General features: G+C 46.0%; 3 protein-coding genes across 7 annotated transcripts; 1 reads left to right on the top strand and 2 right to left on the bottom strand.

Moving 5' to 3' along the window:
* Positions 1-5,057, bottom strand: LOC115543720 (uncharacterized). The gene is made up of 8 exons (XM_030356221.1): positions 4,744-5,057; positions 4,269-4,365; positions 3,670-3,835; positions 2,594-2,739; positions 1,264-1,440; positions 902-1,018; positions 500-586; positions 1-293 (listed from the first exon to the last, which is right to left on the bottom strand). The coding sequence occupies exons 1-8, from the start codon at positions 4,755-4,757 to the stop codon at positions 120-122; spliced, it is 978 nt and encodes a 325-aa protein (XP_030212081.1). The 5' UTR covers positions 4,758-5,057; the 3' UTR covers positions 1-119.
* On the top strand, positions 4,588-17,859 carry LOC115543708 (solute carrier family 35 member E2A). 2 transcript variants are annotated; one of them, XM_030356209.1, is made up of 9 exons: positions 4,588-4,725; positions 6,228-6,713; positions 7,320-7,455; positions 11,459-11,586; positions 12,241-12,361; positions 12,686-12,739; positions 13,016-13,088; positions 13,690-13,835; positions 15,893-17,859. In XM_030356209.1, exons 2-9 carry the CDS (start codon positions 6,431-6,433, stop codon positions 16,170-16,172), a joined length of 1,221 nt encoding a protein of 406 aa, XP_030212069.1. In that variant the 5' UTR covers positions 4,588-4,725; positions 6,228-6,430; the 3' UTR covers positions 16,173-17,859. The 2 variants fall into 2 exon arrangements, with proteins under 2 accessions (XP_030212069.1, XP_030212061.1); XM_030356201.1 differs by lacking the exon at positions 4,588-4,725 and adding an exon at positions 5,104-5,674.
* slc25a45 (solute carrier family 25 member 45) lies at positions 17,200-23,701 on the bottom strand. 4 transcript variants are annotated; one of them, XM_030356243.1, is made up of 7 exons: positions 23,469-23,701; positions 21,617-21,674; positions 21,495-21,538; positions 21,319-21,390; positions 21,035-21,223; positions 20,281-20,515; positions 17,200-19,172 (listed from the first exon to the last, which is right to left on the bottom strand). In XM_030356243.1, exons 2-7 carry the CDS (start codon positions 21,651-21,653, stop codon positions 18,898-18,900), a joined length of 852 nt encoding a protein of 283 aa, XP_030212103.1. In that variant the 5' UTR covers positions 21,654-21,674; positions 23,469-23,701; the 3' UTR covers positions 17,200-18,897. The 4 variants fall into 4 exon arrangements, with proteins under 4 accessions (XP_030212103.1, XP_030212113.1, XP_030212095.1 ...); XM_030356253.1 differs by lacking the exon at positions 23,469-23,701 and adding an exon at positions 22,027-22,333 and having other exon boundaries at positions 21,617-21,686; XM_030356235.1 differs by lacking the exon at positions 23,469-23,701 and adding an exon at positions 22,027-22,328.
* Between the last annotated feature and the right edge of the window lie 544 nt (positions 23,702-24,245).

Raw genomic sequence — 24,245 nt, 5'->3', positions numbered from 1 at the left:
ATAAATACAATTTATTATTATTATATATATATAGATAGATATATAGATACAGGTGTATATATAGATATGTACTTAATAGGAAAATGATGGAAAAAATATGTATATTTGTAACTAATGCTTCAGCCGGCAGCTCCAGGCTCCCCAGGCCTCAGGCCCTGACGGAAGTGCTTGTCCAGACGGCCGAGGGCCCCCAGGAGCGCCATCTTGATCCCCACGGAGAGCAGGGCCCCCACCACGCTGGCAGCCTCCAGCGTGTGGGGGCCGTCGCTGTCTGCCAGCCACCTGCTGATGACCTACACACACACACACACAGACACACAGACACACAGACAGACAGACAGACAGACAGACAGACAGACAGACAGACAGACAGACAGACAGACAGACAGACAGACAGAAATGAGAACGGCAATAGGAAAACTTAATCAGAATCTATTGCTGACATTTTTTTATTTTACCAATAATTACTATTGGTAACTATTTTGCGTCGGACCCTCACCGTGAACATGAGATAGATGAAAAAGGCCACTTCTGGAATGTTCAGGAGGAGGAATACCAAAACCAAGACTCTGGCTTCTTTCAAAAGCTAGGGAGCGGGAAGAAAATAATCATAATTACATTTCACAGAAAAAGTCTAAAAGATAACAGTTTAGAACCCAACAATTGTACATTAACATTAACTGATGGAGAACTTATAAATGGCCTATAACCATTTACATTTATTTTTGTGATTTCTGGTCAGAATAATCATATTTTTAACAGTATTCGTATATAACATTAACAGCCCAATAAAATTTAAATTAGTAACCATAAAGACATTTAGCTAAAGATAACAGGAAAAAACTGTTGCAGTTTCAACTGTCAGTCAAAGTAAGTGAAAGCAAGTGAAAGTACGGCTCACAGCAACCACGCCGACTGCAGTAGTGAGACATGACCAGAAGAGGGCGCAGCCGATCAGAATGCTGTCCCTGAGGTTCGTGGCTTCGCTCCCCGATTTCATCAAGATACACAAGCACAGCTGGAGTCGTGGGAACACATTTTCACGACTAGTAGTTATTCATTAGAATCTATGTGTATACAACTGCAAGCCTTTTTCAAAATGTGTTGTTCGGTTTAATTGTTGTAAATATAAGCCAACTGTATTGGAATACACATATATGTTAATAAGGTGTTATACATTTCGAAGTTAATCTTAAACAGTCAAAGTCACTGCAATAATTCTCTCTTTTGTATTCCGTATATGTTGTCACTCCAGGATCTCACCTGAGCTTGCAGGTCAAAGGTCACCATGGAGAAGCACAGGTTTAGCAGGAAGTACCGCTCTTGGACGCTCTCCAAGGCCCCGCCCACGCGAAAGGCCATCCTATCAGCCGCGCCGATGAGGAGGCAGGTGCAGACGACGTGGACCACGCCCACACACAGTATGCACACAAACCTCACCTGGGGACATGTGTCGACACGTTAAAGGGCCCCTATTATACCTCTCCAAGTGTGAGTGTGATCAGCCATTACAAGCCGTTTGAAAACCGGCTTTTTCCTGTGTTTTAGTGACATCACCAGTGGGAGGCTCCACCTTGATGTATGACAGATGGAAGTGGACACGCCCCCTCGTGATGTCACCAAGGCACAGGGAAGGGCAATCACACTCACACCTGGTGGTGTGACACAGGGACCCTTTAAACATCTGCGTTGAACCGCCTACATTGATTTGTTTTTGTGTAATGTTGTTCAATCTGTACTGTTAGTGTTCGGAAATCCCGGCAGAACAAGAGACGATTAATCACGGCAGAGCATTAGGAACACAGACAGTCTGCTTCACGTGTCACGTGACATCATGGATTTGCATCATCAGTGTACAACCATTTCTTTCAGTAGAAGTGTTTTCTGCCTAGTATCTTTCGGGGCGCTTGGCCTTTAAGTGTGACCTTTATAATACAGTACGCACACAGTACTTCCTAACTGTACCAAGGCACACAGTCTTTCCATTACTTTGGAATAGGGAGATTTGACACTCACTGGAGTGTCTTTAGAAAAAGAAGAACTTCTGCAAATATGCTCTTACTACTAATACTACTCCTACATAAACATACAGGACCCCCATCGACCCCCCCCCCCCCCCCCCAAAGTGTGTAAGGCATCTTATTCGATTCCGAGGAGAAAGATGGCTGTTTCCCTACTAATAGCTTAGTGCTAACCAAAGTGCTAAGCTCTCAGGGCACTCAGCCATTGAATGTCACATGATGTAGGAAGTGTGTCATTTGAGTTACTGTTGTTCTCTTGGTTTAGGTGTGTGTGTGTGTGTGTGTGTGTGTGTGTGTGTGTGTGTGTGTGTGTGTGTGTGTGTGTGTGTGTGTGTGTGTGTGTGTGTGTGTGTGTGTGTGTGTGTGTGTCTGTGTTTCTCTGTCTGCGTCTGTGTGTCTGTCTCTGTGTGTCTGTGTATCCGTGTGTCTGTGTGTCTCTGTCTGCGTGTGTGTGTGTGTGTGTGTGTGTGTGTGTGTGTCTGTCTGTCTGTCTGTATCTGTTTGTGTCTGTGTGTGCGTGTGTGTGGCTGTATCTGTGTGTCTGTGTGTGTGTGTGTGTCTGTGTGTGTCACCATTAGATGCTGCTGCTCCTGGTGCGGCAGGAGGCTGTAGTTGAGCACTGAGCGGAGGACCAGAGTGAGCACGCTCAGTAGGAAGGCACACAGCTCCTGTCTGTTCTCCTGCAGTACGCCCCGCACCACGTAGTACACGCAGAACACTGCGTCGACACAAGCAACACAAACACAGAGGAAACACAACCGTCACCAACGGCATCGCAACGCTTGAAGCCCAGAGCACACGACGATGTCGGCACGGACGCCAGAGTGATGTTTCTGATTTGTCTCATCAAAACAAGACTTAACTATTAGGAGTGTTCGGATAAACACTACGGTACGTTTGCCCACTGCTTCTTTGGGGGGTTTTACTACAAATACTACAAATATGGACAACAAATATGCCACTTTGGTGCGCTGCGTGTGCGTCGGATCTTAGGGTGAGGGGGGGGTCGTCCTATGTGGACCTTTGACGCTCCATAGAGACTCACTGGGATGAAGGAATGTGCAGATACAATGGACCTCACTTCTTGTATTCTCGAGCCCCCTCGTGAAAGGACCTCCACCGGCACACAGTCTGTTTTCGGTTCATGTTTTGACGACTCAAACCAAAGCTGCAGCAGCCATGTGGTCAATTGAAACCTCAACACTGTTATTATTTATACATCCAGGTTCTCAACCCCTGCTTCTTTCACACAATCTTTTTGAGATCGTCTAACTATGAACTAGGGACTACTTTTTTACCGAAAAGGAACCTGCAATTGCATACAATTGAAACTGGGGCAACTACAAGCAAACGTTTTTAAGTGCTGCTCGACCCAGTGTGAGATACAAAGCCCCCCCCCCCCCCCCCCCCCCCCCCCCCCCCCCCCCGGACTGAGTGACGATCAGCTGTAGGGATCTGAAAGAAACGAGGTTAGCGCACATGTAATTATGATAAGCGGTGGTGCACACAGTAAGAGTAGGAGGTGCTACATATCACAGGTGCTGGCTGAATTCCCCCAACAAGAGTACAACTCCACCAAACACGTTCAATCCGGACGACAGGCGCTTCGATGCGTTGCTATGAGAAACGTTGTTGCCATGGCACTCACAGATTCCCACCAGCTGGATGAGGGAGACACCCAAGTCTTGCTCCAGGAGGGCGTCGTACTGTCCGCAGAAGCTGGCCAGAGTGAGGCCCAGCAGCACGCACATGGAGGCCAGCGTGAAGCAGAAGTACAGCTGCACCGCTCGGCTCAGCTCCGCCCAGGGCTTGATCTGGGGACGAAGAGGGAGCCGGGGACGAAAACGAGGATGATAATAATAATAATAATAAATTAAATTTATATTGCGCTTAATATGGTACTCTAAGACGCTTAGTGTCTTAGAGTGCCATGATGGGAGGACAAACATGGTTGACTTTGGAAAAAGCAAAAACTGTAAATGTATAATGTACGTAACGTGTAACGATGAGACTTAAATTAATTAAGAGATCTTACATGATTCAAAGGCTTCGTTCCTTTATTTGTCGAGGTCTTTATATGTGTACGTGCAGTTAAATGTAATGTGTCCGACTTCCCCGGCTAAGCAACATGTAGGGGATGTATTCCAATTAAACCTGCGCAACTAAAAGACAAACTAAATCTATAGGGGAGGAAATCTTTTATTTGTATTTTGTATTGTCCTACTTAATGAAGGTGTTTGACCTCACCGGGCCGCATGGTGTCGGGATCAACTCCTGGTGCCTCGGCCTCAGGTTCAGATGTGGAACATCAGCGCCCTCTGCTGGCGAGTTGTCCAACAGCGGTCTGTGAAGTAGGACCGACATACACAGTGGGGCTGTGAACACAACAAACTCGCACGCTCTTTGGTGTAGAGTACACCAGTGGTGTTAAAGTAGTTTGACATCATTTAACAAATGTATACGTTGATCTGAAAGTTTAAAGACTAATCGTATACTAGGCTACAATTAGCCCTACTATGATACAACTACACGGCACTCGTATTGCCACACAGTACAGTAGAGATGTCGTCATAACCACTTGTAATCAATCGCCTTCGCCAACGATGCAGTAGGTCTGTCGCTCACGAGTCTTCGCGGACCAAAGGGTCACATGTTGCGACCCACACTGGTAGGCATGTCAGTTCAGTAGGAAAAGTTGCAGAAGGTGCGTGTTTTATTTTACCTTATCTCGTCCATGTTCCCTAAAAGTTATGTAGAGTGCAGGCTTTGTTACTGCATCTTCCCACTACATATTTTAGTTTCGGTTTATATTTGGCGAAGTCTATATTCGCGTAGGTTTCAGTTCCGCATTCATAGTTGCTGTGATTTCCAGGCGTCGTTCCTATGTGCACTAGTGTGTACTGAAGTGTCTTCTACAGCCCCGCTCTGTAGTTCAAGTCCGCCACCATTCGAAATGACTTCTCTGCTTGTGCAAGGCACATTGTTTTAAGGATCGTGGTTCATTTGTTAAACACATAAAGTAATTGCATTAATCAATGTATTCAACTTGTCCTTCTGGTAGACTGTGATGATAGATCACAGTCTACCATAGATTCATGCTGGTGCCGAAATAATAATGCATGTAATAATGATGCCAAACTACAAAATATTTCCTGCAGAAAATGCGTCGAGTGCTGTGGTGCAAAGTGAGGTTTAAGTAGAAAGGGTTTATTTGTATGGGCCCATGTGCCTATTATACCATAGTAAATATTTAGCCAGAAGCTACTGATTCTTCCAGTGTATTTGGTGACATTGTAACACTAGCGGCCGCCACCGTCTGATGTCCGCCACTAGGGGGCGTTGACCCGCACAACAAACACCAGCGAACAGCCGCCGCCACACAAAGACAATGCTCACCCCACACACACAAAAAGCAGTCTGATCTCATATGATCCCAAACTTCCCGTGGTTTGACTTCGCTCCTCACTGGAAGCACGCTGGATTGTAACTGGAAAACATTACACAGCCTAAACATAAGAACAATATCAACCAAGGGAGACGGACCCACCATAACGTTAGTGTGTACAGGAGGACGTAACTATTGGACAAGAGGCGTGCAAGCTTCCACTGAGGCTTTTTAAACCTGGCACTGTGCGCCCAGAGGCGATCCCCGGGTGAGTGAAAACCTTCGCCTCGATGCAGGTCGAGATCCACGCGTTACTTAAACCAGATGTTGTTAGTGAACCTCGGTAACATACGTGACCGCACATCTTGGCCGTAGCTTCCTCTATTGTGTGCGTGTTTCCTCTCCAGGAGGCTAACGCGATGAGCTAATGTCATAATGCAGCTTGTTCGTGTTCTGTAATGGTTCGTTCACAAGATCAACAAGTTATGCAAAACATTGTAGACTGTCTTGTATTTCCCTGTGTAACTCGCAATCCGGAGGTCCAGGGACTTAAACATGTTAGAAGCTCCCGGTGAACCACTATGGCTCTTATTGTGTTATCCCGTGTATGTTGTATTGATAACCAACTACCCTTTGTACTGGGTTTTAATTTAACCCTGATGCCTAACAGTACACGTGGCATTGCACGTTTAATAATAGCCTGCACGTTTAGCGTGCACCATCGCCTAGTGTTCCCATCACACACTGCTTGTTATGTTATTACTGCATTTGGTGTATAGTCATAACGATTTATTTTGGGCGTGCTTCTTCTCTGCATATAGGATTTCTGACAGTTGAGGAACAGTTTGAGAGTGCTGCCATGTTTGCACCACCACCACCACCACCTGCTTGACTCCTACCCTGGGGCAAGATGGACTGACGACCGAGACCGCGGTCCACTCCTTGCGCTTTCGTCGGTGCACCCAGGAGGAGTCGTGTTGGATAAGTGTCGGTGGGACGGTGCGCCCGAACAACAACCAGCACCATGGTTGCTAACGGTCCGACCAGCGGCAGATGCCCGTGGCTGCGTCTCTTCTCCCCGTTCCAGAGCAGCCGGGAGCGCGTGGTGCTGACCCGCAGCGAGAGCATGCACGGTGAAAGTGTGTTGAAGATCACCGTCACCGAGACCACGGTGATCGAGGCGGAGTCCGGCGTCTGGAACCTGCGCTCCATGTCATACCTGGTGCTGTGGTTCTTCTTCAGCTTCTGCACGCTCTTTCTCAACAAGTATATTCTGTCGCTTCTGGAGGGAGAGCCGAGCATGCTGGGTAAGTGTGTGTGTGTGTGTGTGTGTGTGTGTGTGTGTGTGTGTGTGTGTGTGTGTGTGTGTGTGTGTGTGTGTGTGTGTGTGTGTGTGTGTGTGTGTGTGTGTGTGTGTGTGTGTGTGTCCCGACACATCTCACACTTTGGTTTATTTATTTTTTTAAACATTTTTGTTATACTCAACAGTGTCATGAAATGACAAGTGAAAGAGAGAGTGTAGGCCATGCCGAAGTAATCCGTTTAATTTTGAACCAAAGGATGTGCAGCAGTGTTTCCTAGAAGCGGGCTTACATAGCCTGATCAAATATTAGGATACTCGTACCATAAGCATTATCAGTCTTATCTGATGTGGTTTTATTGGCAAGGAGACTTTTATTTCAAGGTTTTATTATCCAAGATAAAAAAACGGATTGTAAATACCCAGTATATCTCAACTGGTTTAAACGGTCTGATTCCTCTCACCGTCTTACTGAACTCTGAGCCTTTTGGGTACCTGTATCTTTAAGGAACGGGCGGTGTTGTTTGTCTAGCTCTAAAGGCCTTCAGGTAAAATGTGTACATTTACATTCAATCGTGGTCAAACTGTCTGTCTGTTTGTGTGGTACCCCTAGGTGCTGTCCAGATGCTGTCCACCACCATCATCGGGTGCCTCAAAATGTTTGTCCCCTGCTGCCTCTACAAGCACAAGACCCGCACCGAGTATCCGTCCAACTTCGTCATGACCATGCTGTTTGTTGGCCTGATGAGGTGAGTGTCCGACCAATTACTGAGCAACTATTGACGGGCCTAAGCAAGACGTTAGCCAATCAGTCGGCCTCGTGCTAGAGCATTTGCGTATTTTTCCTCAAAAGTCAATCATACTTCTGTCCGTAAGTTAAAGGAAAATCGCTCAGGAAGTCCTCCTTTCAGAAATCGATCAAAAAACACACATCTAGCAGCGTCAGTAGGTGCTCCAGAGCAGTAGCTCTCGGACCTTTAAACCAGAGGTAAAACATTCAATCCACATACAGGAGCCCAAAACACAAACCATCCATGACGATCGTACAATCAAAAACATGTAATGCAATGCACAAAGCAACACTTTTTTTTAAATCAACAACAAGCCATTATGCTGTAATTATGTTACAATATTTATAATCCATTATTTTTACTGATATAACTTTTCTGTTATTCTCAACATTTTCTTCTATGATAAATTCCTTTGTGCCGTCTGTAACGCATGGTAAACACTGCCTCGGTGAGCAAACATAGAAGAAAAAGATTAAAGTTGTTCAGATAAGTAAATACATAGATAATACACAAGACCTATCCTGTGCAAATGTTTGTTCATAGAACCATACACACGCATACCTCAGATAAACCCTGAAACATATTATTGAATGAGGACCAATGACCTCCTAATGCCAGGCCAGAGGAAGTCATTAGCCAATCAATTACCTCCTTATGCCGGGCCTTATAAAGCTTTTAGCCAATCAATGACCTCCTAAAGCCAGTCCTTAGCAAGGCTTAAGCCAATCAATTTCAGGCCGAAGGAAGATGTTAGCGAATCAATGACCCCATTATGCCAGGGTTTAGGAAAACATATATTTTGTTTATATATGTTAATTATTTTTGTAGCATATAGCATTCTCATCATCATTTGTGGTCCGAGGTTCTAATGTGGACCTAATCTTTGGAAATGTATCCAGTATTGAGCGATTACACTGCAGCTATAACTCATGTTAACGGTACATCAACCTAGCAGGAGCTTTTGTCCAAAGCGACTGACAAAAGTGCATTCAACAATGAAGGTATAGCCCAAAGGGGGAGTGTTCAGCCTGCGATGGACCGAGGGTAGGGATTCAGCTTGTCAGGAACCCATCCCAGCACTGAGGCAAGAACCAAGGAGTCAAGAGGTGGTTCGCGACGCGAAGAGGAGATGCAGAACTGTCTTTGGGAGAGCATTTACTGGTGAATATGAGTTTGAGTTGGTTGCCAGCTTTGGGAGTAGGGGGTGGGGGAAGGGAGTGAGAGAGTGAAAGAAGATCGTAAAAACAACAGTGGCACTTTGGAAGTCTCCGTCCGGATGTGGAAATCCCAGAGGAGCATTAACGGAGACCTGGTATTTAACGAATACAGCAGCATTTAATTCCTCCGGTTTAGTTACAGACACAGCAGGTAATCGAGAGAAGGATAGCAGGGAGGGGGGGTAGAAAGAACATGTCTATTTGGTATATTCCTGGTGTGATCCAAGTGAGAGCCAGGAAGACAAGGGATCGCAAGGAGGCGTACCCAGAGATGACCTCAGACAAAGGGAGACTATAGATAGAAGTGCTGATTGCTCAGTGGGCTCAGTTGGGTAGGAATCTACAATTATATTAAGTCTACTAACTGCACGACAACAATGTGCAACTATAATCGGCCTATTAATACCACTAAAGCAGTACACGATTAGAGAAAAAGATTTCAACCTAATACAGCAGACGGATAAACCGCATAGCTTTTTTAAGAAAGTCAGTTGAAGCCGGTTTTTCGTACGTTTTGCAGAGTGCGATACATGACTTGGTGTTTCCATGCAGGAGAACTCTCCCTGAGTGTGTGTGTGTGTGTGTGTGAGACGGCTGGTTCAACCTGCTCAACTGGTGCCGGCAGCCTCACCCAGCCCCAGAGTCCAATCAGTCTGGCTCAGGCCAAGTGAGGCTGCTTAAACCATCCATCATCCAGACACACTCAACAATAACAGGAGCCTGTCTGTGTTAAGAACAAGCCATGGAGAGGGCGTTCGTGGATGTCCGCTATTGCCCCAAAGGAATACATTGTTACCTGCGGTGGATGAAGGCCTCAGCGATCCCAATCAATACCGGACTAATTTCCAATATTGTTCCCTGCCTTAGGCCACGTTTATACATAGCAGGGTATTTAGAGAAACTAATATTTCCCCCCCTCCGTTTTGAAAAATAACATTGTGCACACAACATTGTTTTCAAAAAAGTTGTAATTTACATAAACCTGCATAGATACGCTGTCGAGCGCCATTATATATCTATACTTTCATCATAAATTGTACATATTTATAATTTGAAATTCGTCCCAGCCTTTATACCACAGATATTATAGGGTCTATAGCATATAACCGCATTTTCTGATTACAGTTTAATGTAACAGTAAGCCAAAAACATCGCTAATTAACACCGCAACTGAAAATTAACCACACAGAGATAACCATGGCAACCGGTCAAGCAATTTCTTTTTTCATTCAATAAACGAATAATCCCCCTATAGAGTGGCGAAGTCACGCCCTTTCCGGTAGAGCTCATGGGACCTATGAGATCGAAAAATATGAATGGGTGTCAATGGAGAAAAAATAATTATTTTCTGGTCCCGGTCTTTATATGCCCTGGATTACACATATGTTGTTTGTGGATTTAAATGATAATTTTTCATGCAAAGAGTTCAACCGTTTATTGTGCAATTGTTCAGATAAAGGCTGTAGAGAAAACACAACGAGAAAGACTACACGGCTCGTATGTGACGTCACGCTCCCTGCGACTGGCGTGGAGAAGACCGACAATCTTCCCATCGGCATAACTGAAACTCTGCACGTGCCCCGACTTATGATGGTTTTCACCTCTTTCGATGCTTTTATCCTCCCCTTGGAAACAGCGGTGAAGTGGGCCAGAGAGATCGCCATCTCTGTGCCGAGTTCCAAGTGCGGGTGTTGTGACGTATATCATATGCGTCGAGAGCAGCGAAGAGCTGTAGTTCACAAAGCGGCCTCAAATAAAACCTAAAATTATCAATCTTCTTCACGAAAATTTTTAGTTTTCTTTGCATGAAAAATTATCAATCCAATCCACAAACATATGTGTAATCCAGGTCATATAAAGACTGGGACCAGAAAATAATTATTTTCTCTCCATTGACACCCATTCATATTTTTCGATCTCATAGGTCCCATGAGCTCTACCGGAAGAGGCGTGACTTCGCCACTCTATATGGCGCGCGGTTCGTTCGTGTGAACAGACGGAAGGCGTTCGCGTGACGTTAAGCATTTTCTGGCGCATAATGTGACGCTTGAGAACCTGATGCCGCCTTCAAAGCAGCTCAGAGGTTCGGAAGCTCTTCGGTGTCTTTATGTAAACTTTCCCTTCTTCCGAAATAAGAGTGTTCAGGAAACGTTTGTAGGATATGACCTAAAATCGGAAATGTGATTGTTAGTGAGACTAGAATTCATAACAACAACAAGTATGGATGCCCGCAGGGACCTTGCTGAATCAGATGAATCAGTTATTAGAACTGCTTGCGATGGTTGAACATGAAGGAGTATATAGCAGTTGATGTTTATAATTGTAAGCTATAATTTATCGTAATGCTAATGTTAGAATGGGTGTTCAGTTCGCCTCTTAGTGCTTGCTGCAAGTTCACTTTAGTCTATCAATGAAATGGGCAGCCATTGTCGTGACGTCAACTCGGAGGCTCTGGGTTTTTTTGTGGAGATCTGTGCCTCAAGTGGGCGGGCACAAGCATTGTGGGGGGCGGGCCCGGCCCCATATGGCCCGCCCATAGCGACGGGCCTGTATACAGAGAAGAAATTATTGCAACAGTGAACTAGTGAACTATAGATAAGCAAACCCGAACAAAATGGTATTCGTAATATGCACTATTTATTACACGCAAGCGTTTTGTTAGCTTAAATCTGATATGCGTTTAAGCAGGGACAGTTCTGTCCTCCCATTGGCTGATAATGCCCCCCCCCCCCCCCCCCCTCCAGGTTCACCACGGTAGTGCTGGGCCTGGTCAGCCTGAAGAACGTGGCCGTGTCTTTCGCCGAGACGGTGAAGAGCTCAGCGCCCATTTTCACGGTCATCATGTCCCGCCTCATCCTGGGGGAGTACACAGGTGGGTCAACCCGCCAATCAAAGGACGCCAGAGGAGACACTGGAAGACATCTGACACTAAATAATGTACCTATGGGCTAATTCCCCATTTTCTCTACCTCTGCAATTTTTCTTGTGGGATTTAAGTTGTACTTTTAGCAGGAACATTAACATTTCCCTGGGGTTAATGTTTATATTCTGCAAAAGAGCAAATGCATTGGTCTGCTGATGTTGTGCTTTCTTAATTACTACAACAGCATCCATTATTCTAGTAGTCCTCAGGACAGAATTCTCTTGTTCTTTATTTGTTGAGTCAACACCTGTAGAAGAACAAGATCAGGCAGTAAGGGCAAAAATAACTGACAGATTGATTGCTTGTTTACGTAAAACATGCCCCAGATATGTCACCTGACTTGACAAAGGAAACTATTATGGAGAAAGGACACTGTTGTGTAACAGTTCTGCATTTTGCAATCAATGTCACGCCAGCGCCAGACCAAACATTCATACATACATTACATACATACATACAAGTGCTTAGACGATGTGTTAAAACAAGGCCTAGGGGCTTTATGCTGTTGTTTACTTTGTGGCAGGGAGCGTTCACACAAAGGGCTACATTTTCTGCGCCTGCTCCTGCTTACCACACGCTTTGTGTGTCTATTTCCCTCTGAAGGATTGTGGGTAAATCTCTCCCTGTTCCCCATCATGGCCGGCCTGGCACTGTGTACGGCCACAGAGCTCAGCTTCAACATGCTGGGCTTCTCCGCAGCCCTCTCCACCAACATCATGGACTGGTGAGTCTCCGGCCCCTCCCTCGAAGGCATCGCTGTCTCTCCGGCCCCTCGTGTGTGCGTGTGCGTGTGTCAGGCAATAGGGTAGCGCAAGAGTCATGACGTTGATAAGGATTATGGTTGCCATGGTTGGTAATCTTTTGACCAGTAAGGAGCAGACACCCAGTAGATCATGTGGGACCGCGTTGTTGCTCCAGGTTCACTTGGCAGTTATTAAGCCTAATTCAATTCTGTTTGTTCAAACCCATAGCGACTCACTCTTCCTCCCTCTCCACACGTGCGTTGACTCTATCCCTCTCCGTCTCTCTTTTGTCTTTTGTTCACCAGTTTACAGAATGTTTTCTCCAAAAAGCTGCTCAGTGGTGACACCTACAAATTCAGGTAAACGCAAAGCACCTACTGCCCCCTCTGACTGCACCTCTGTCAGCTATCTTTTGTCGAGGGTGAACATCGACTCATTCCCTTCCTCCCCGTCCTTCACTCCTGTAAAGGGCCAAATAGTGGATTATGCTATTTTGCCCGGCTGCTATGTTTGATTGCGGCACATCAAACATTTTCTTTTACGAGAATGAGTTTTGCATTTGTGTTGGGCTTCTTTTTTTTTGTGCGTGTCTGTGACTGTATTTGTGTGTGTGTGTGTGTGTGTGTCCTCTCAAGCCCACCAGAGCTGCAGTTCTACACCAGCGCAGCAGCTGTCATCATGCTCATTCCTGCCTGGGTGTTCCTGCTGGTAAGCAGAGCACTGTAGGAGTAGGAGCCAGACATGTGGCTGCATTGTGTGTGTGTGTGTGTGTGTGTGTGTGTGTGTGTGTGTGTGTGTGTGTGTGTGTGTGTGTGTGTGTGTGTGTGTGTGTGTGTGTGTGTGTGTGTGTGTGTGTGTGTGTGTGTGTGTGTGTGTTTAGGTGGATCTCAAAGGTGGATTTGCAACTTTTTGAGAGCTACATTATCAGATTAAAATCGTAGTATCACCAGCCACACCCAAATATACTGAATATCCCAAGGCCGGCCACACTGATAGCCTGTAGATTAAACCACATATAAAGGGAGGGAGGGAGGGAGGGAGGGAAGGGGAGAGGAATGCAGAAATGAAAGGGGAGATGGAGCTGGAAGGAGTGAGGGAGGGAGGGAGGGAGGGAGGGAGAGAGAGAGAGATGGTGTGAAAGGAGGGAGTTGGCCAGGACGGGTGAAGGGAGGGATGGGGGTGTAGGGTGACAGAAGAGGCTACGTGGCTCTGTGTATTCCGTAACCTGCTCACCAGGTCCCACCGCTGCACCCCTCCCTGGCCCCGACCCCCCGTCTCCCCCCCCCCCCCTGCCCCCTCGTCCCAACAGGACATTCCAGTGATCGGGAAGAATGGGCGGAGCTTGGTCTGGAGTCAGGACGTGGTGCTGCTGCTGCTGTTTGACGGAGTGCTGTTCCACCTGCAGAGCGTCAGTGCCTACGCCCTGATGGGCCGTATCTCCCCCGTCACCTTCAGGTACGACCCCCCCCCCCCCCCCCCCCCCCCCCTCAGGCTGCACCACCTGTAGCTCTAGTCTGCAGCAGCTGCAGTTCTGCACCACCTGTTGCTCTAGTCTGCAGCAGCTGCAGTTCTGCACCACCTGTTGCTCTAGTCTGCAGCAGCTGCAGTTCTGCACCACCTGCAGATCTGAACCATGTGAACCGTGTTGCTTGTTTTTGTGCGAGGACCCTGAGGGATTGCTTCGTGGGTGTCAACAGGTTTTGTTACTTTTAGTGCGTGTCCTTTTTTAAGCTACAGGTTCATGTGTTCACAATGGACCAAGTTGGGTTCGGCAGCTGCAACACATTTTGGTCACACCTTAGTTTGTGTTGGGTCAATATTTTTGTGGTTTTAGCAGAGATGGGGACTCGAGTCCTGGACTCGAGTAACGGTGACTTAAGACTTGACTTGCGACTCCACCCAAAGGACTTCAGACTTGACTCCGGCTCGAGCTTCAAGGCTCATCAAGTCATGCAATTATTGCTTTTTAATTCTAAGTTTAAACATGTATTTCTGTTAGGGATGGGCAACAATCGTCGAATAGTCTGAGTCACGTAGAATATCGAATGATGAATGTGACTATCGTTATTTATTACACGGCTCTTCTCAATGCTGTAGAACGCTCCGTTCACTTGCATGGTTCCTTCAAAACTTCCAGCCGTGAATATTTTTTTGATAATTCACCATTGCTAAGCATAATGACCGGCGTCAAGGAAAGTGGATTTTTTGCCGTCTGTCTTAACACTCCGCAAGAAGTCCGGTAACTTATCAACCCCAGCGTCCTTGGTTGCTAAGCAACGTCAACATCTTTGACGGACTATTTCTCTGCTGATCAACATTACGAATGCTGGTAACGAATAAATTGTAAAAAGACACACCGTGTGAAGTTCCTTTTTTTGGCAAGTAGCCGTGTAATGAGCAGGATAATGTATAGAATGTATAGAACGCCGCCGGTCATTATCGAGAATAAGCCTTATTTTCCCGATAATGGCCGACGTTCTATACATTATCCCGAAACTAGAAAGGCAGACGTGTTCCATAGTTTCCATATGCTAAAGACGTGTCTAGTTCACCGTCATGCAGGCTGCCTTCAGTAAAATAAATTAATAAATAGCGATCTGTTTTCGGCACATGTAGGCCTTTCTGCCTTAGCCCACGTTGAAATAATTTGATATCAGTGTTTCCCAGACCAATGTGTGGCGATGTGGCACAGAGCCAACACTGAGCGCCACAAATTGATTCTGCCTTCTATTTTATTTATTTTTTAATATAAATAGGCCTATCGTTCCGTTCATTCATCTCCGCATAGCACTCTTTCTCCCTGTCATTCTTGTTCACACACGCACACAGAGACAAGCGCGCATACATGCCAATGGTGCTTGGGTACACTACCACATAGGCCTATTGGATCAACCCGCATATCACTGATACACTGCACACGCACTGACAGCGGAATCGCCCGCGCCTCCTCTCAACGCGCCTACAAAGGCAGACCCGAGCGGGATATTTGCGATTAATGTGAAATGCGGTTATAGTTTATATATATTACGGTGTTAGACCCCCAGGCCGTTCTGCCGGCGATTTTTTTACTACGCTCTGCAGCAGAGGCTGGAGATCGGGACGATCGGGAGGTCTCCCGGTGGGTGGTCCACTTTGAAATGTATTTTGTGCGCGATTACGCGAATGAGCAATCGCAAAATGCCCCCTACCCGGCTGGACTCCTTGTCCGACCGGTGTGAGTGTGATGAAATCGATCACACTCACACCTGGTGGTATGATATGTCCCCTTTAAGAGTTTATGATATTACTCCCAATGGTAGCCACACTGCCAGTAAGGCAGTTATGAAGGCATGTGTTTCAGGTTTGATCACTTGACACTAAGCTTTGCGTGTTGGGCCTTGATTCATTCTATCCACATGGTTCTCAACGTGGTTTGGGGAAATAAATATTATTCATTAGTCAATATCATGTGCAGGGTAATTAAGGTTATTCACCTTGAAAATATTTTCTCCCTCTTCTCTCCCTGTGCGCAGCGTGGCGAGCACGGTGAAGCACGCCCTGTCCGTGTGGCTCAGCATCATCGTGTTCAGCAACCACATCACGCTGCTGGGTGCGGCGGGCTCGGTGCTGGTGCTGCTGGGCGTGCTGCTCTACAACCGGGCCCGCCAGGCCCAGAGGAGGGCTCTGAGGGCCATGGCCAGCCGGCAGCAGGACCCCCAGTACCACTACGACCACAGCCACAGGCCCTCCAGGGGAGAACCGCCGGCCCCGGGCCAGCAGGCCTCCAAGGACTTCAAGGCCTCCCAGTCGTAGCCTGGGAGACCTGCCTCCCCAGGACCAGCCCGCCTCCAAGGACTTCAAGACCTCCAAGGACTTCAAGGCCTCCCAGTCATAGCCTGGGAGACCTGAAGCCCCAGGACCAGCCCGCCTCCAAGGAATTCAAGGACTCCCAGTCGTAGCCTGGGATACCTGCCACCCCCAGGGTCAGCTTGCCTCCAAGGAATTCAAGGCCTCCAAGGACTTCAAGGCCTCACAGTCGTAGCCTGGGACGGAGGTTAGGATGCCAAGTGGGTGGGGAGGGGGAGGCGATCCAGGACTCACTTTTGGCCACCTCCTTGTCTCTCTGACTCTTTGCACTCTCTTGCTCTGTCCCCATTTCACACTAAAGGAGAGTTGGGTTCTCACTTGACACGCATTTCCACCAGTTCAACTGAAATATCCCCCAAAGAATGGAAATTGGGAAGGCTGAGTGGCAGCAAGGGAGCTGGTTAGCGGAAGTGTGGTAACCTAGCAACCACTAAGTTGTCCATTTCGATTGTTATTCCTAAAACAATTGTAAACAATTGTTGCTGACTGAACAGTACAGGTACCTGCTGTGTCACATGACTCTTTTTGCACTATATATTGCACAAACAAGCTTTTTCCCTTAAGTCCACTATGTTAAAAAAACAAAGTCATAGATCTTTTTTTTTTTTTTGCTTCTGACATGTATTTGCGATTGCATATTTGGGATCCCCAGTTGATTATATGCGGTCATTTTAAGTTTGATGTTTAATTTTGTATTATTTTATGGTGTAGGTTTGCGAGAGCTTATGTGTTTGTGCATGGCTTTAATGTCGTGGCCGTTGCTTCCAGACAGGATCTCGACCCGGTTGTCTTATAGCGGTCTGGCCCCGTATCCCGGGGCGGATCGGAGAGGTCCGTGCAATGATCGTTCAGCTGTACCCGACGCGATCTGCGTCGTTTCAGGGAGCCTCAGATATGAAAGCACTCAGGATAACTTTCCTTTTGTAATCTTTCGAGCACGCAGTCTTTTTAGTTGGGGGGGGGGGGGGGGGGGGGGGGTGAAGGAGTAGCGATGTCGCGGTGAAGCCTTAACTTCGTTCCCGATGATTGATGCGAGAAACTGGAGCTTCTGAAGACTGCTCCGTTTTAGTCCCATAGTCGGGATTCTCGCCCGTGCTCAGCTTTTCTACAGGGATGTTTTCTAGGTAGCCGTCGGTTTCCTCTTTTCCCTTCCGTCGATACATTCCAGACGTACTTGTTAAAATGATCGTAATTTCGCCCAGAGGCGGGCCCGCAGAAAAAAAGAGTCATTTTCTACATCCATTAAGCACGTTTCCCCGGCAACGAGGGAATCTGTGACATTCTGAGTTTGTGGCGAGATTTCACTTTGTTTTTAATGCTTTACCAATACCATTTTTTTCTTTTCTTGAAATACGAGTCCCACTTTTTGTCCTGTGTCTACACCACTAGTTGGAATGAATTACATTCCTACATTGAATGAGGATGAGGCATTGATTGAATTCGTTGAATCTAATATAATAAGATGTAGCAATAAGGCTTGATGTCTTGCTACCCAGTTGATACTGTACATTCATATGGAAATAATCTTGTTTTGGAATTTTACATTTGAACAATGTTAAGTGAATATAATACCTTATTGAACAGGAGGCATGTCTTGGACCAATACTTTTTATTAAAGATATTTTTTATGGGACATGTGCTAACATTTTTTTTTAACAGTTTTAAAACCTTTAAAAAAAAAGTTGTGCTTTGTAAGGCTGTTTTAGATTCAAGCTTATTTGAACATAAAAACAGTATACATTTAGGCTCAGATATGTGATTTGCTTTCTATAATGCTAACATTAAATTACAAGTTGTACCACATCCAAAGCAACAGGTTTGGCCATGGACCATCAGAGCACAGAACCAATATTGGAGTGACTAAAAAGGAGGCGTGGCACTAGCCGTTCTGTAAACATAACTGAAGAGTGTAGAGCAGCTGCAGGTATCGCAACGGCATGGAGGGTGAAACAGCGCTCCCTGCTGGTGTCATGGGGGAAATGCATTGTTACATTGAGATAAGCTCACAGGTAAAATTACAAGCGCTTCTAAGTTCAACACACAACGTAAATTAGGTTAAAAGTGTAAACGCTATATACACATCTTATAAATACATAATTGCATGTATGTATATATCATTAAAAAATACAGATTAGGAAAAATAGCAATCACAAAAATAAAGGCTGCTATGTTTGGCCAACAACAATCTTAATGTTACAAAATAATGCTACAAACGAATGGGAGTGAAAAAAAACTCGAGACGGTCATGTCTCCTGGGCCACAGGGGACATACAAAGCCCACAAGACAACAGGCGACGGCGTGCCCTGTACACCGTTAGCATGAACGGCTACGACAAGAACCCAACAGCCATGAAACAGCCTCCCTCTTTGGTCAATGAGCTACGGAGCTTGTAGGAAAAGGGCAACATTGTACATCTAATGTTGGTAGTTTTCCCCGGATGCTGTTTGTTTGGTTTTGACGGTACATTTCGACCACTGGAGGCGCTGTGGTCCTGTTGTGTGGACTCCACAATGATGTAGCGGTGGAGGGCCCGTTTCAACTGGGAGTGGGCGGGGTCAACGAGATACCCCCCCCCTGTTTACCCTCTGCTCAGTCCCGCCCCTCCGTTTCCTAACCCCCCCCCCCGGACTAGTGTATGCAGTGTACCCCAGTGGACCCCCGTCCCGGCCCTCAGCCCCCTCGCAGGGCCCTTGCCAGGCTCTCGTAGCTGAGGAAGGTGATGGCGTTGACGGGGAACGCCCGGGCGCTGTTCAGCAGGAGGCCCCTGAAGAACACGCGGGGCCCCTCCTCCCGGGCGCTGACCAGGATGCAGTGGGCGACCCCGCGGTAGTGCCGGCCCCCCGCCCCGGACAGCTGCAGCCGGGCCTTGACCACGTCCATGGGCGTGGCACAGGCCCAGGTCACCACGCCCGCCGTGCCCCCGGCCATCAGCACGGCGAAGGTCCCTGGAGAACGAGGAAGAGGGCGGTCAGGGGAGGAGCAGACGTCAGGGATACTGGTACATTGACGCGGTGGCGAGGCGGCGGCCATTTTAACTTGGGTTTTAACACTGTGATGGTTATATTGTAGCCTGGCACCGCCCACCTACCTACTTCCGCTCAACTTTCATTTCACTTCAGTTCTAGGTCTGGGTCTGCTTAATATGAATGCGTTCCATGGAAACCAGATTTCTGGCGGTCCAATCAGGGAACAGGGGGAGTGGCTGAGAACGATGACGTCTAGGTTGCGCACCCGTTTCAGTTGTAGTCAGAGGAAGACAATGGAGAAGGATACGAGAGAAGCTATTCGGTCTGTTGTGGGATCGCTGCCAAAAATCGATAAATTAAAGCCGGAGCAAGAACAAGCTTTGCAGAGCTTTGTTGGTGGCCGTGATGTTGTGGCGCTTCTCCCCACCGGGTTCGGGAAAAGTTAGATTTTCCAGCTGGCTCCGTTAGTGGTGAAGGAGCCGGTCCCGTCGCATGACATACGTCACGACCAAACGCTATGCGATTGGTTATGGCAGATCCAGAGTGGCACTGTGCAGATCCAATCATTCTAAAACTTCTACAGACACCCGCCTCAGAGTGAGTGAACGTTTGTAAATTGAGCAGTTCCAGACCTTCTGTACAAATGAAATAAAGTACGATGGTCTGGTAGGACCAGGATAGTTATATTGTACATTGTTTCTATATTTTTTACCTGCACAACTACACTGCTTTTATAGTAGTTTACACCAAAATGTACCTTTTCATTGTATTCATTTTCACCACTGTGTTTTTCCTCAATGCTACTCGCGTTTCCATGTACAGAAAGACCATGATGTTATATTTATAGACAACCATTAGTTCAGATACAGACTCATTATATGGGTGTTTGTCTCCCAGCTTGGCAGTTCAGGTGACATTTGAATGGTCAAATAATCTTTCATGGTTTTAATCTACATCAGGTTGGCCTACACTCATGTCATTTCTTGTTCTCTTCATGTTAACGTTTACCCTGGCCAAGCACTCTGCAATGCACCACGGAAAAGAACTTGACATATAAATAAAGTTTAAACGAAGCACCGCCTCTCACCCGACTGTGTTCCTGGCTCCGTGAGGGCCCGCCTCACCAGCTCGTACGGCAGGAAGTACAGGCCGTAGCAGGGGACGTCCCTCAGGGCTAGGGCCAGCGCACCACGATAGAGGCCGCGGGGCCCCTCCTCCCGCAGTATGGTGGAGACACAGTGGAGGGGCCCTCGGTAGCGCGTTCCACTGGCCTGGCCCTGCAGACGCACTTTCACCAGGTCCACGGGGGCTATGATCACCACCTGGTGGTCGGAGGGTGTAGTGTGGCGTAAGGTTACTCGACCCCAAGCCACGGGTTCGATCCCCAATGTCCGCAGTCTAGCTTGTAGGTGTCCTTGAGCAAGATCCCTCCCCCCCATACCCCTGCTTGCCCCTTATTGATCGGTATCTGAAGTCACGGGATGTTATTTTGGATAAAAACGTCCAAATGACGATTAATATGGCATCATGAAACATTATTTTTGAATAGGATGAGATTCTTCCAGACGGCCGATCGCAAATGGCCGTTCATATTTAGTTATTTAGCAGATGCTTTTATCCTACCTGACACTTCATTCAGATACCTGTCATCAAGGCCAGCTAAGGGGGGGTGGCATCTTGCTCAAATGTAGGGGGGGGATCCAACCCAGAACCTTTCGGCTGGTAGATGAGCACCCTACACCCACTACACTGTTTAAGCACATTACATTTCCATGTTGAAAATGTTGGTCTGAGTGATTTGTTATTGTAAAGAAGAGCGACATTTGCGGCGTCTCCATTACCCCCACTAGTCCAGAGAAACAGCCGGCCGCGAAGACGTGCGCTGCGGGAGCGTCTTTGCCCTGGACGCGGTCGCCTGGCCGCGACCGCGTGAGGTAATCCAGAGCGCTGCAATAAGAACCGAAGATGGCAGAGTTGGATAGGCCAGAGGTCAGAGCCGGGAACGCCATTCCCTTGAAGAAGCCATGGAGCTTCGGAAAGCAAACGGGACATACGGTAATTAATAAAGTCTGCTTATACAATAACATATGTTTAAGCATTACTTGATTGTTATCAGCCTACCTACCCCTTCGTTGGCAAATGTTTTGGCCACACAGTCGAATATACCGTTATATTGAGTGTGCACCTGTAGCCGTACCTGGAGATTAAATGAGACTTTAGGATTGAAATTATTGGATTTATCATTAAAAAATACATACATATTTTAAATGCAATAGTTAACTGGCCAATTTGACCTCTCACCTTGACTGTATCCATCGGATGTCCTACAACCACTCCAAGCGCTCCTGTCATCCAACATTTCACATGGTTAGGCCTACTGAAAATCGACCAAACTTAACTAATCAAAAATCGATAAGGCCTACCTGAAACGCTCCCAGCCATGTATTCCGAAGAGGGCATGACTTTGCAAAGATTCACCCCCTGTGAACATAACTTTTTTTGAACGATTTTTGTTATACACCGTAGACACCTCACGTGTTGTTGAATTACCTATATGATCAACTTTTGTCTTATCAAAGCGACTTCATGGTGGAACGAGCTGTCTACGCCTCGATGGACTTCAACTATCTCCGATGCTGGAATGTGCACGCCACAACATTCCTCCGTTAAAATCCCAATGATAATCTATCTATTTAACCAATGCTTTTCTGCAAAAACACATGAGATTTCCGATCGATTACTAGCCTTTGCATGACAGCAAAGCGATACAATTATTGCAGCAGGATAAATCAGTTGGAGACATGCATGGCTTGGATAACACACTAAAACTTACCCTGAAGACGGTAAACTAATGCATGCAGAAGAAGGCGCCGCAAAGCGAATTCTTTTCTGGACGTTTGCCGGACTAAAAAATAATGTCCTACAATATAAATATATGCAAAAAGTTGTATTTTCATCAAACTCCGCGCTTCAATACTCGTTAAGGGAAGCCGATTTCCGCTACAAAAGCGACAGTAGCATTACACAACGTTAAAAACGATGTCAACACAACAGAAGGATTTGAGAAAAAGCAAAAGACTGGTATGAGTAACTAATGTTGACGTAGTTTGTAGGCGGGGCTTAGCCGGTTGCCTGAGCGCCTTCCTTTATGGTCTGGCAGTGAAGTTCAAAAGTACTTCCACGCTGAACGCGGCGTAGAAAAAATATTTTTGCATAGGGAACCATTGGTTTAGGCGCGTAGATGCAAGGCCGCCTAAATGCACGGGCTTGCCTGAGCTGAAGCCCCAGCCCCATTATAAATAATATATTTTATTTTATAATGCCCGTCAACAACGGCAAAATGTCGGAAAAAAAGTTACACATCTTCATTGTTGTAAGATCCCCTCTCAGGGGGGCTACGAAACCTCTCATCCCCAGGACCCAATGGCAGTTTAGGCAGGCCTGCGTAGATGCAGCGCGTTAGGCGGTTAAGCGCGGAACTACTTCTTTAGCAAGCAAAGGTGAAACACAAAACATTATTATAGATCTTTCACATGCCTCCTGACACTATACTGTTGACACAACCAGCATGTATAGGCTACTAAAGAGAAATAAAGGCAATGCAAGACACTAGATAAGATAATGATGTTCTTGGTGGCATTGTCCAGGATGTAGGATTCCAGATGGAAGATGTTTGTGTGATACGAACCAAAGAATTGCCTAGAAGCAGCAAGGTCACAAGACGGAATCATACAATCCATGGACCTTGATTAAACAATTATGTACTGACAGTTACCTGCCCATGCATGACTGCATTGTTCTCGAGGGTTAATGATTGATTTTGGAGGACGCGGACCTTGCAAGACCTTGCACCCATAACGTGGGGATGCTTGGTTGGGTTAGCAGTGCTGTTATGACGCAATAAGCAGGCAAGTCGAAAGATTCAGCGTAGTTCAACACACACATATATATATATAATATATATATATATATATTATGTATGTATATATATATATATATATATATATATATATATATATATATATATATATATATATATATATATATATATATATATATAATGTATATATATATATATATATATATATATATATATATATTATGTATATATATATATATATATATATATATATATATATATATATATATATATATATATATATATATATATATATATATGTGTGTGTACATGCTGTATTGCTACCTTTAGTTAACGATGATAAGGCTGTTAGTTTATTCCTTCTTGCCTTTTGTGTCCACAGGTGAACATCTTACCTAGAATAGGCTGACTGCAGAGACGTGATCGATGAAAACTCGGTTATTTCAGTGGTGCACAAATGACTCCGTTTAGTGTTGAAGAAATATCCTTTCTTTGAAGGCGAGAAAAATATTTTTCTTTTTCATTTTTCTTCTGATGGCACCAAAATATGTTGTCCGTGTTTTTTGCGACTATTCCAACTCTCCGTAAATCGCTACACTATTTCTGCCACTATTGCTGACACGTAACTTTGAAATCCGCCCCAGAGTGAGATTTATGTCAGGGCAAAGTGCAAAAGACGTCTAGTGAATCAATACGGTTCCAGTGTTCCATATAATTGCTGGCCTATACATTATGCAAACTAATCTATAACCATGGTGTGCCATTGTTATCGCTAAGGTTTTAGTAGTGTGACACTGGAGGCCCTCAGGGTAGAAACACCTTTTTGAAGGATGGATATTTTGCTTTGTGTTGAGCTAAAATTAAAACAGGCCGCCAAAAACAACATTGAGCGTTTATAGGTCTTGAGCACACGTGAATGCGGTCCCTCGAGGCTGAGACCTGTCTGTGTCTGCTTATCTCAGGCTTCCTGAAAATGTCCACTTTTATTTGGACACCTATAGGTATAAAAATAAAAAAAGGATTTTTGAGGCATACTTTCTGACTAAGACTATATATATTTTGTACTTATACGTGCAGATACAATCATATGACTACATTATGATTGTATCGAAGTTGCTCAGGCAAAATGTGATGGATTATTCCCCTGCTAGTTTAAAACCATTATGCTAAAA

Source organism: Gadus morhua, chromosome 1 (genome assembly GCF_902167405.1).
Source record: "Gadus morhua chromosome 1, gadMor3.0, whole genome shotgun sequence".
Taxonomy (NCBI): Eukaryota; Metazoa; Chordata; class Actinopteri; order Gadiformes; family Gadidae; genus Gadus; species Gadus morhua.
Note: the sequence above shows the minus strand (reverse complement) of the source record. Positions and strands in the feature narration are given on the sequence as shown.

Bases quoted from the DNA above. Each gene is read 5' to 3' on its own strand.
- LOC115543720 (XM_030356221.1), bottom strand. The intron at 587-901 runs GTGAGCCGTACT...CCCGCTCCCTAG, and splicing joins CTGCAGTCGGCGTGGTTGCT to CTTTTGAAAGAAGCCAGAGT. The intron at 294-499 runs GTGAGGGTCCGA...GTGTGTGTGTAG, and splicing joins TCATCTATCTCATGTTCACG to GTCATCAGCAGGTGGCTGGC.
- LOC115543708 (XM_030356209.1), top strand. From the start codon at position 6,431: ATGGTTGCTAACGGTCCGACCAGCGGCAGATGCCCGTGGCTGCGTCTC. The intron at 6,714-7,319 runs GTAAGTGTGTGT...TGGTACCCCTAG, and splicing joins GGGAGAGCCGAGCATGCTGG to GTGCTGTCCAGATGCTGTCC. The intron at 13,089-13,689 runs GTAAGCAGAGCA...TCGTCCCAACAG, and splicing joins CTGCCTGGGTGTTCCTGCTG to GACATTCCAGTGATCGGGAA.
- slc25a45 (XM_030356243.1), bottom strand. From the start codon at position 21,653: ATGCCCTCTTCGGAATACATGGCTGGGAGCGTTTCAG. The intron at 21,539-21,616 runs GTAGGCCTTATC...GTTGGATGACAG, and splicing joins CATGGCTGGGAGCGTTTCAG to GAGCGCTTGGAGTGGTTGTA. The intron at 21,391-21,494 runs GTGAGAGGTCAA...TTTAATCTCCAG, and splicing joins ATCCGATGGATACAGTCAAG to GTACGGCTACAGGTGCACAC.